Source organism: Gobius niger (assembly GCF_951799975.1).
Source record: "Gobius niger genome assembly, chromosome: 6".
Taxonomy (NCBI): Eukaryota; Metazoa; Chordata; class Actinopteri; order Gobiiformes; family Gobiidae; genus Gobius; species Gobius niger.
This window is the reverse complement of record NC_136857.1, coordinates 18,531,309-18,543,268: the sequence shown is the minus strand read 5'-3', so window position 1 is coordinate 18,543,268 and position 11,960 is coordinate 18,531,309. Positions and strand designations below refer to the sequence as shown.

General features: G+C 41.0%; 1 protein-coding gene across 1 annotated transcript in view; it reads left to right on the top strand.

Moving 5' to 3' along the window:
* The first annotated feature begins 1,798 nt into the window (after window positions 1-1,798).
* Window positions 1,799-11,960, top strand: part of mtor (mechanistic target of rapamycin kinase) — an 87,482-nt gene continuing 77,320 nt past the window's right edge. The window contains exons 1-18 of the mRNA XM_079557726.1: window positions 1,799-1,949; window positions 2,293-2,435; window positions 2,704-2,812; window positions 2,984-3,216; window positions 3,449-3,649; window positions 3,726-3,860; window positions 3,994-4,269; window positions 5,330-5,438; window positions 5,789-5,972; window positions 6,074-6,202; window positions 6,516-6,760; window positions 6,843-7,052; window positions 7,135-7,340; window positions 7,573-7,695; window positions 7,792-7,875; window positions 8,372-8,464; window positions 8,563-8,697; window positions 10,621-10,750. Of these exons, the coding sequence (XP_079413852.1) occupies window positions 2,307-2,435; window positions 2,704-2,812; window positions 2,984-3,216; window positions 3,449-3,649; window positions 3,726-3,860; window positions 3,994-4,269; window positions 5,330-5,438; window positions 5,789-5,972; window positions 6,074-6,202; window positions 6,516-6,760; window positions 6,843-7,052; window positions 7,135-7,340; window positions 7,573-7,695; window positions 7,792-7,875; window positions 8,372-8,464; window positions 8,563-8,697; window positions 10,621-10,750 (2,731 nt within the window). The 5' untranslated portion in view covers window positions 1,799-1,949; window positions 2,293-2,306. The remainder of the gene's footprint in view (window positions 1,950-2,292; window positions 2,436-2,703; window positions 2,813-2,983; window positions 3,217-3,448; window positions 3,650-3,725; window positions 3,861-3,993; window positions 4,270-5,329; window positions 5,439-5,788; window positions 5,973-6,073; window positions 6,203-6,515; window positions 6,761-6,842; window positions 7,053-7,134; window positions 7,341-7,572; window positions 7,696-7,791; window positions 7,876-8,371; window positions 8,465-8,562; window positions 8,698-10,620; window positions 10,751-11,960) is intronic.

The window sequence follows — 11,960 nt, the reverse complement described above, 5'->3', positions numbered from 1 at the left end:
GTGTGTGTATATATATATATACACTCTTCCTCACCCTTCTGGGGCGGTCTCTTTTTCCTCCAAGCTCGGGTCCTCGACCAGAGGCCTGGGAGCTTGAGGGTTCTGCGCAGTATCTTTGCAGTTCCTAGCACTGCACTATTCTGGACCGAGATGTCTGATGTATTTCCTGGGATCTGCTGGAGCCACTCCTCCAGTTTGGGGGTCACTGCCCGAGTGCCCCAACGACCACGGGCACCTCTTTTATTTTTATATATAAATAATGGAAAATAAAAAAGAAGCAGCTGAAATATACAGCTAAAAATCAAAACAACCCCTAAATAAATGATGCTTAAATGCAATTAATTACTCGATCAATTAATTACAAAGGCTTTGTTAAACTTGATTAAAAATGCAGTTAATAGACAAAGCTTTACAGTGGCACTGCAGGGCCGAATGAATTATTTTTCAGTGATTTATGTGAATGTCCTTTTTATATAAATGGATGCCTGACATGTTCAAACCACCACTTGCAAAAACTCTGAAAAGGTCAGACTCGATCTACTTAAGTTGTTGAGTAACCATGTTGTAAAGGCCAGAATAAAAGGCTTATTCAAGTGCACCCATGATCTGTCTGTCACTTCACACAAAAGGGCAGTGCTGCCTGTTGAGACAGTGAGGGTGAATACTGCATATACTTGCAAGTTGCAAGGCACTGCAGCATCAAGACAGGAAAGTGAAAGGCCAGAGGTGTAAGAGTCAGCAGCAAAAAATGGTCTGCCCATCCAGCATGTGGGAAGACACAAGGCTCTAGAGTCTACAGCTTGGATGATATGTAATATTTTTTTTTTTATAGATGACTGATATTGCCTCATCTCACTTTCCACATAAAATTCTGCAGGTTTGCCTTAACTTCTGGAAAGAGGATTGAGCACATTTCCAAATGCAATAGTGACGTGAGGTCTACTTTCTACAAACATAAGGCGAGCAAGTAAAATTGGCAATGACGTCACAGTGGCGCTCATATTCATAGCATTTACATGTGTGTACATGGTTTCCGTGGTTCCCCTTACGAAAAACATGTACAATAGGCCAAGTTGAGTGAGAGTGTGTTTGTATGTGAGGGGGACAACGGATGGATATAATACGGTGTGGCATGTTAACATAATGCATGAGTGCCATGGTCGTTCATTACTAAGCACCGTCCCAACCAAATGATTTAAAGATAATAATAATAAAAAGAAAAGCAAATAATAGAAATGACATTTCCTGCCACAGAACTTATTTCCAAAAAGAAATGTGTGTGTATTTTAGGGCTGTCAAAGTTTAAGCTTTAACAAAAAAAAAAATTATGAACTAACTAAATTATGAACTAATCACAATTAATCACATCATATATTTTGATCAAACACATTCTGTTGCTGAGACAAAGCATTGTACATTGTAAGACTTTTTTTTTAACACAGTTTATCGAACATTTTTATATTTTCGAGTGTCATTTCTGAACTGCAATTTTGCTATTTCAACAAAAAGGACTTTAATTTTGCCTTTATGTATCCAAAAGTTTACAGATTATGTTCAAAATGTTCAGAACCCTCAGAAAATACATCTAAGATGTGATTATCGAGGGGGCGATCAAGAAAGTGTTTTATGTCGGCCAAATAGGCCTATTGGTAATGAATAGAATTATTAGAGAAAAATGATCCATGATGCACTTAATATATGGGGTGCTATTAATGCACGTTCTAGGAATGTGCATTGTAGGAATGAAGCATCACCAGAGGATGTCAGTATTGTCACTTCTGCTGAGACAAAACACAGAGGAAGAAGTCCAGCCCAGCCTTGCAGAGCAGCCAGCTCGGTTCTGTGTCTGTTCTGCAGTTTAGTTACACTACTGTGGACTGATTGTACAATGAAAGATATTCTTCATCAAATACATCTTTACTGAATCCCAGGCATACTCGGGTCCACCGGTAGGTTGTCCATGTTGGCAATTATTTGAGTCCTAATGGTTGCTTTACTAGTTAGCTTTAGCTAAAATGAACAAGCATGTTATGCTCATGTTATTGAAAGTCCCGTCCTTTTACACGTTGCTACTCTGCACGGATTGACACATGTTTGACTTTATGATGATCTAATCATACTATAATAAAATGTAAACTGTTCACACTTAGGTTAACGCGTTATTTACATATTGCTACGGCCAATCCCAGAGGCATAGCTCATGTAGCGAGCTGTTTCAGAACTTTACACTTTCCTCTCAAGTTTTCATTCTTTTAGGTCAGATTTGTCTGTGATCGTTGTGTGTGTTTGCAGACAAAGTCATCCAGATGGTGATCATGTTGGGGACAGCCACTGTGCTGCAGCAGTTTGTCAGTGGGCTCAAGAATCGGAATGAAGACACCAGGGCCAAATCTGCTAAAGACCTGCAGCATTATGTGACCACGGAGCTCAGAGAAGTACTGTCAGCCATGCACACTCAGTTGCCTTGTTATGACTTTAAACAAAACAACACAGCTTTTGAACCTTAAGCTATTATGTGTAAGGTCGAAAAATGCGCTATGTTTATTACAACTCAGGTTATTGCTCTGAGAAGGCGAACTATGTAACAATTGTCCGAACCAAATTGTTATATTTCCTCAAAATACAGGAATTTTTTAGAGTCTAAACAATTGTAGACATATGCATGCACTTGATATAATATTCTTTTTTGTTTTCCTTAAATAGTTGAGCCAAGATGAAGCCACTACCTTTTACGATGAGTTGAATCACCACATCTTTGAGCTGGTCTCCAGCTCCGATGTCAATGAGAAGAAAGGAGGGATTCTTGCCATAGGTAAGTTCTCAGCAGTTTGTATTCATTATCTGTATACAACCTTTGGTGCTTTTCAGGAAACACACAAAAAAAGTAAAATAGAACTTGAACACTCCACATAAGTGTTTCAAAATGTTTTAAAAAATAGTAATATGAAAGTAAGCAATAAAGTACCATATCTTGTTTTATCAGTGAGCCTCATTGGAGTTGAGGGAGGCAATGCCACCAGAATCAGCCGCTTCGCCAACTACCTGAGGAACCTACTGCCCTCTAGTGACCCTGTGGTGATGGAGATGGCCTCTAAAGCCATGGGACACTTGTCTATGGCAGGGGACACCTTCACTGCGGAGTATGTGGAGTTCGAGGTGAAAAGGGCGCTGGAGTGGCTGGGAGCAGACAGGAATGAGGGCAGGCGGCATGCTTCTGTAAGTAGTACATTTTTGTTATGGCATCAACATGACTTCACAACTGTGCTAAGTGTTTCCGTGTAAACATTCAAACAATATGTCTGCCGCATATTCTGCATTGTAGGTGTCAAGTAAGACATTGTTGATATTGTTATACATAGATATTGTTGCTGCTTTGCTTCTAAGTCTTCTGTTATTGTGATTCCTGCATTATAATTTACATCATTTATCATTATTCATCTCTTCACAGGTGTTGGTGTTGAGAGAGTTGGCTGTGAGCGCTCCCACCTTCTTTTTTCAACAAGTTCAGCCTTTCTTTGACAACATCTTTTACGCTGTGTGGGACCAAAAACAGGCGATTAGGGAAGGGGCCGTGTCTGCACTCAGAGCCTGCCTCATCCTCACCACTCAGAGGGAGACCAAGGAGATGCAGAAACCACAGTGGTATAAAGTATGTACATTTTTCTACAGATTTGCATCTTATTTTCCATGCATATGAGTGACATAAACTGCCCCCCTTTCTGCAGCAAACCTTTGAAGAGGCAGAGAAGGGGTTTGATGAAACATTGGCCAAGGAGAAAGGGATGAATCGTGATGACCGGGTCCATGGGGCCCTCCTGATTCTGAATGAGCTTGTCCGGATCAGCAGCATGGAGGGAGAGGCGAGACTCTTATTACATCATTTCCACATTACATCTTCAGTGTTGTTGCACATGCAGGAGGACTACATATTTAGTTTAGGCCTCACTCTATGCCTATTCTTGGTATAATATCTACATCTGTATTGTCTTACAGCGCATGCGTGAGGAAATGGAAGAAATCACTCAGCAGCAGTTAGTCCATGATAAGTACTGCAAAGAGCTGATGGGTTTTGGGACCAAGCCTCGCCACATCACTCCCTTCACAAGTTTCCAGTCAGTTCAACCGCAGCAGTCCAACGCTCTGCTGGGTCTGCTGGGGTACAGTACTCCTCAGGGCTTTATGACCTTTGGGGCCGCTCCAGTTCCAGCCAAGAGCTCCCTGGTTGAGAGTCGCTACTGCAGAGAGCTCATGGAGGAGAGATTTGACCAGGTACAGTCCTCTACTAAGATTAGATTAGATAAAATACACTTTATTGTTCACTCAGTGGAAATTTGGGTCCCGGGTTCCATCCCCGGACCAGGCCTTTCTGTGTGGAGTTTGTTTGTTCTCTCCGTGTCTGCGTAGGTTTTCTCGGGATATTTCAGTTTGCCCTACCACTAAAATCATGTACAATAGGTGAATCCTCCAGTCAAGTGATACTACCATCGGCCTGTCTCCACATCTGGAGATGGGTCCCCAGTTGACCACTGCTCCTTACGGGTTGCCCTAGCGGCATCGTGGGATGGATGGATGGATGGACAATAAGACAGCACAGACAGCTGGCTAACGCCAGACTAAAATCACAAGTGATATTTAGTTGGACCACCAATTCATTTTCTAGAGTAGAGGTGTGGTTTACGATTGTCCATAGTCGTTAGTACTGCATTGGGCGCTACGAATGTCTATCATATGTGTCTGCGCGTAGCCATAGCCAAGCGTATCATCGTATCAGGTGACGTAAGACGTACCCGCTGTAAACTTTTGAACTAAACTATTTAGAACACGGTCTGAAGCTTGATCGAAAGATGGCGTCTCATCTGCTACTGTCATATTGGATCCGTAAATAAACTTAAAAAAAAATGTTATCCTTAAACAAGCTACAAGCTTCTGTATGTGGAATAGTGCGTCATCGTCTTGTCGTCGCTCCTCGTTCTGTGATTGGTCGCCAAATCCATGCGAAGATTTCTGCCATGGTTCCCAGACTGCTGTGCCGTGCGGAATGATTCGAGCGCACACAGTCTGCCGTTGGCCAGGCTGGTAATAAATAGCCAGTTCTAGCCAATTATGATGACAATAATGTTTCTTTATGTTCGTCGTATCTTTTATGTCTTTAATCATATTCGATTTTTGGTTTATATTCAGATTTATTTTTTGAGTATTTGCTATTGTTAGACTGTTTTGCTATATATTTATTTGTAACACACGACAAAGGATCACCATCTGGATTCTTCATGCATCAATTATAAGCTGGAATATATATATTTTAATTTTAAGTGCGGTTAACTTCCAGGTGTGTCGATGGGTGCTGAAGTACAGAACAAGTAAAAACCCTCTGATCCAGATGACAATTCTCAACCTTCTTCCACGCTTAGCTGCCTTTCAGCCCCACACTTTCACGGGTAAGTTCCAGTGATTATACTTTCATGTCCAAGAAAGTATGAATAAAGGAAGAACATACATTTCAAGTAGGGCTGGGTAGCTTTAATTTTTCATTTGATACCGGTACTTTAACGATACTTGGCTTTCGATACAGATACCTGAACGATACTGAAAAAATATATGTACTACAGTATATATTTGTCATCTGAGCTGAAACGACCAATTCACTTTCTTTAATGCTGTCTCTGGACTAAAGATAATAATACCCCCAATACCATTAGTGCCTAAACTTTTATTTTAAGATGCCATCTGAAATTATTTAACGGTACCCAGCCCAAATTTCAAGTACTTAAATGTTGTGGTTGTGCAGACCAGTACCTGTCAGATACTATGGGCTACCTGCTGGGCTGTCTGAAGAAGGAAAAGGAAAGGACAGCTGCGTTTCAGGCTTTGGGACTTCTGGTTGTGGCTGTGAGGGCAGACATCCAGCCTTACCTATTGAAGATCTTGGAGATTATTAAGGCAGCGCTGCCACCAAAGGACTTTGCTCATAAGTAAGTACATGGTTATGCTATAGATATGTTAAAAGTGTCTTTAAAGTGGTAAAGTTATAACTGTTAATTTATTCTAAATGTGGTTGCATTTGTGTGTATAGGCGGCAGAAAACTATGCAGGTAGATGCAACAGTTTTTACTTGTATAAGCATGCTGTCCAGAGCCATGGGACCCAGCATACAGCCAGACATCAAGGAGCTGCTCGAGCCCATGCTGGCTGTAGGACTGAGGTAAGCATGAGAATAAGATACAATTAATGAGCACATGGCCTACACATGCATTTCTTTTTTAACTTTTTAATGCTGCAATTTTGTTTTCTATGTTGCTTTGTTTGGGAGCCCAGGGGCACATTTTATTATAGCGCAGCTTTGAAAAATTCAAAAGCATTGCCAAGTATATATATACATTATATTATAAATTCTGCCTTGTTGTTTATCGCGCTTGATTGAACCTCATCGTGAGATTGCTGAACTGTAACAACCCTAACGTTAAGTATATATGTTTTTTTAAATTTATTCTCAAAATATGCATCTATTTGTCCAGCCCTGCCCTGACTGCCGTGTTGTATGACCTGAGCCGTCAGATCCCTCAGCTAAAGAAAGACATCCAGGATGGCCTGCTGAAGATGCTGTCACTGGTCCTGATGCACAAGCCTCTGCGTCACCCTGGCATGCCTAAAGGCCTGGCACACCAGCTGGCCTCACCGAGTCTCACAAACATACCTGAGGCTAGTGATGTGGGTAGCATTACTCTTGCTCTACGTACCCTCGGCAGCTTTGAATTTGAGGGTAAGTTATGCTGAGTAGTTTTTTTGGGAAGACCATTTAGTTAGAATGTCCGTAACTGTTGACTGTTTTTTTCCTCTCTTAGGACACTCCCTGACTCAGTTTGTGCGGCACTGCGCTGACCACTTCCTGAACAGCGAACACAAGGAGATCAGGATGGAGGCTGCCCGGACCTGCTCCCGCCTCCTCACTCCCTCCATCCACCTCATCAGCGGACACGTTGTCAGTCAGACCGCAGTCCAGGTGGTGGCTGATGTGCTCAGTAAACTGCTGGTGGTTGGCATCACAGACCCCGGTAACTCTATAAGTATTACATTCACTACAACAGCACATGCACACGTCCAACAGCAGTTAATCGCTCTGTGTGTTCTCTTTAGATCCAGATATCCGTTATTGTGTCTTGGCCTCCCTCGATGAGCGTTTCGACGCACACCTCGCTCAGGCTGAGAACCTGCAGGCCCTGTTTGTGGCCCTGAACGATGAGGTGTTTGAGATCAGAGAACTGGCAATTTGCACAATCGGACGCCTCAGCAGCATGAACCCTGCCTTTGTCATGCCTTTTCTGCGCAAGATGCTCATACAGGTACAAAAAATACATGATGCCCTTTCTTTTCGAGGCGTGACAATTGTATGATCATATCTTTAGTGTTTTTAGAAAATCCAGCAGAGGGCAGTAAAGAGCTTTAGAAAACGTCTACCAGCCTTTGTAGAATGTTCCAGTGTATCAGTTCGAAGAGCTTAATTTGACATAAACTTTGAATAAATGAGCGTTTTCATCCATAATTCATGTTTTTTTTTTTTTTTTTGCTTTTCAGATTTTGACTGAGCTGGAGCACAGTGGTGTTGGTAGAAATAAAGAGCAGAGTGCGCGCATGCTTGGGCACCTGGTTTCAAACGCTCCTCGCCTAATACGCCCGTATATGGAGCCCATCTTAAAGGTGCATTTTTGCTATATTCAAATGATGTATTGCACACCCCAGCAATGGTAAGGAATGGGCTAATTGTTATTTTGCTTGCCTTTTTTATTTTCACAGGCTCTTATCTTGAAACTGAAAGACCCAGATCCCAACCCCGCTGTGGTCATAAGTGTTTTGGCCACAATTGGCGAGTTGGCTCAGGTAACGACTGTCATATTAACTAAATATTAATAAGAACTTAAATAATTCAGCTCTAGTACGAACTCATAATAGAATAATGATCATATCCAGAAGGCTCACTGGAACAAGAGGAGTCAGGAAAGTGGATTAGAGAGAAAACAGAAAGTAGGAGATGTTCAGGTGGGAGACTTGGTTTGAGGAAGATCTAAGAAAATGTAGGAAATAGTACAGTGTTTTTACCTTATATAGTATGTGGATGAGCAATTATTAAATGTTGAAAATTTGAGACGTAATGCTCCAGTACTTGTCACAAATAGTCGATAAATTTTGTCAGGCAGTAATCCAGTTCAGGGCAGGCATTTTACTATTTTACTGCTTTCAAAATTTCAGCTGCTAAAACAGAGGGAAATTTAGTTGGCAGTAAATGTTGAGTCTGTTTGAGCCAAGTACAATAGACACCGGTTCACCCTGTGTTATTGAGACCGAGTACAAAAATCCTCTGTGGTTCTCTCATCAGGTGAGCGGACTAGAAATGAGGAAATGGATGGATGAGCTGTTTCCCATCATCATGGACATGCTCCAGGATTCCTCTTCACTGGCCAAGAGACAGGTATGATCCAAAAGATCACGTAGGATAGTATTAAGTTGTGTGTAAATGTACAATCTCCGAATTGTAGAAAAAGGTACAGTCTCTCGTTCCTCCTCCAGGTGGCGCTGTGGACACTGGGCCAGCAGGTTGCCAGCACAGGCTATGTAGTGGAGCCCTACCGCAAGTACCCTTCACTTTTGGAGGTGCTGCTCAACTTCCTTAAAACTGAACAGAACCAGGGCATTCGCAGAGAGGTACGGTAACAGCCTTTCCCTCTGTGTCATCATTACGTACTACACAGATAGATGTTGTAACTTTGACGTGAGAACCCCATTGCCTATGACTGCAGTACACACGATGCACTTTCCCTATATTGTCGTGGAACTCTTTCCAAAGCCGTATGCATGTGACGTAAGTGGTAATGGTCTTTCCCTCCCTGCTACATCACTTAAAGGGGAGCAATGCTGTTACATGTTAGAAAGTTTCTGGCTCTGACCACTTACAGACAAGGCTGAATAATAAAACTCTGTACATTTGAAACCCCTCAAGGCTTATTATTACACAGTTAGAGCCCTTTCAGTAAGTCTGGGTTAACTTTTTTTTTACGCAACATCACTTCCTATTCAGTCTGCAAATGTATTCAGCTAAGAGGGCGCTAACTGGCACCATAAGTTAAAAGTTCACCGCCTTGTTTTAATACTGTATCCATATATTATTGCCAGCTGCAAATTGGACTTCATTTCTCTGCTACACTTTTGACTCCAAACTACGCTGCGGATTTGATCTTGTAACTGAGAAATATTTTTTACCAAATTATAACATTGACAAAAGACAAACCTGTAAAAAAGAATTGCATTTTATACTTCTGGCTCTTAATTTTAGCTTAGCTTTTAACTGACATCTATTTATTTAGTCCTAATATATAGTATATATTGTTTTAAATGTTTTAATCTGTAAAGCACTTGGTGATACCACTTTATAAATATAGTTTGATTGATTGATTAATGCTGAATAGCTATAGTGTTTGTGCCTAGGGCTGTCACGACAAATACTATATCGACTTATCGTTCAATAAAAATAGATAAACAATACACTTTTCTTTGTAAAACCTTGATTTTCAACTGAAGCAAATTGAGTTTCTTAATATTTCATGTTTATTGCGGCTTGTGTGGTATTTTAGGATATGATGATGCACTTTTAGAACAAAGGTTTATTGTCATTGTTATCAAAATGTATTCAAATTTGTTATTGTGACAGGCCTATTGGTGCCTATGTATTGTAAGCCAACCCAGGCAATGTAAGGTTTGTATTCACTAAACTGAGCATGGGACATTCGAACATTCGAAGAAGATCTAAAATGTTGCCCTGTAATGTGGAAATAATTGGTGTCAAATAATTAAGAATTATGGTACAATCTAGGAGTGGGTGATCTGCATCTAATGAAATGGGTGATGTTTCAAATGATGATCTCCCAATTCAGAGAAATCATCATGTGAACCTGTGCTTTTGTGTTTAGCAGCTCTATGCCTAAACCATAGATTTAACATATACAAGAGATCGATGGTTAGCAAATCAAAGAACAAAAAACAGCGTGGTTAAAAATATGATACCTACCCCAGCGTTGTCAAAAAAAGAAACTCTTTGGAGCCAGGCTTTAACTGTAAGCAGTGCTAGGTAGGTGCGAAGTCTTCATTAGAATCCTGTTTACAAAGTGTCTCTTGGAAGGGAGGTGGTAATACAGCAATGTCAGCTGCCTGCCATGAAGACCAAAGGGAAGCGCTTTCCTCGCAATTTGGCTTAAATGCACATGATTTGTTTTTTTTCGATACTGTGGCTAGTCTTTCTCTTGGTCAGTCACATGCATTTAACCAAATCACTGTAAAGTGTGAACTCTCAGAAGAAGAAGACGGCTTTATTTACCTGATACAAGCTGTTTAAAAACTTGTGTTCAATTATTTATGATAAATTCAAAGATTTTAAACTATTCCCCAAGAAGGTTGATGTAATTTTCGCCATATTACCCACCCCTTTCGCAGTCAGACCACTCAAGAACCACTGACTTCATTTATTCCATTGCTCATTCTTAATACAAAGTTATTAGGCAAATAACTGTACATCTGCTTTGGAGCCAAACATTTGTAGCATATTATAAATGTTCCATGCTGTGTCTACATCAGGCCATCCGTGTGCTGGGCCTCCTTGGAGCGCTGGACCCCTACAAGCATAAGGTCAACATTGGCATGATCGACCAGTCCCGTGATGCTTCTGCTGTTAGTCTTTCTGAGTCCAAGTCCAGTCAGGATTCTGGTAAGCATTTCCTCATCATCTGGAAGGCAACAGCTTGGGTTATTGTCAAAAGTCTGCCAGCAAAGTTATGGTTGGTTTGGTTTAGTGGTAAATTAGCGTAAAGTGTTGCGCCTAGAGAAGAAAACCCGGCCAAAGGAACAAGCACACAGTTCCAAATGATCATTTTTGGACATTCCCCACTCGAGGGTTACTAAATTTAAAGACATATGTAGTGGAGTAATTTCAAGCCCGACAAGCATAAGTGTGCTTTACTAATTTTGCCATTTGGGCTGATATGGTATAATGTAGAGGTCAATATCGGGCCGATATTTCGGGATTTTACAATATTAGATATCTCCGGGACCGAAAGTGATAGAGACCTCCTGTTTCTTGCCTTGAAAAGAGTGAAGGCAGGACTTTAAAACGAGGCCTCCCACAACTTCCTCGGGCTCAGGGGAACAGAGAACCATCGCTAAGAACATTGATGAGCTACAAGTTTTGACTAAAGTTAGTTAGTTTCACTAAACCTCAGTCAAAACGGACGTGCTGCATCATCATTTTGAAGCACTGAACCTTGAGAATTCAGTTTTAACCTCCGCAGTTGTATTTTAGATCGTTGTGCAAAAAAAGGCATGCTATTGCTAACAGCGACTAAAGCTGGGACAGAAACTATGAGTGAATCAACTAAAGTCACAAAATAAAATTGGCCACTGCTGGAGTGGCCAAGTAGTTATGTTTTTACATGATTATAGACCAGACATTTGGAAGAATCAGCCAAAAATATTAATAAAAATCCCCCAAAATCGGCCTCAGAAAAACCTATATCGGTCGACCTCTAGTAGCAATAGTGTGTATTATTGCTGTTTGAGTCCATAACACTGAATGTAAGCTGGTTGTCTGTTGAAATGGTGTTTTTATGCACACACAAAATGTAAAATCAAACAAAGTGACACACACACCATGGCGCTTTTAATCTTATTTGTCTTTCATCCCCAAATTATCCCATCTAAGAAAGATATAATCCTTTTCAAAGTGCAAATCCTGTCTGGGCAGCAGTATATCTTGCTATCGGCCCAGAGAGATCCGTACAGGGTTCTGATTTTGTGTGTTTGATTATCTAGCAAGAGAATGACTTCAGTTTTGATTAAATGGTCAAAATACGCAACTTGTTGGACGAGCATGTCAGTATTTTGTGGGAAAGCGACCGAGACAATGTGGTAATAGTTTTAGC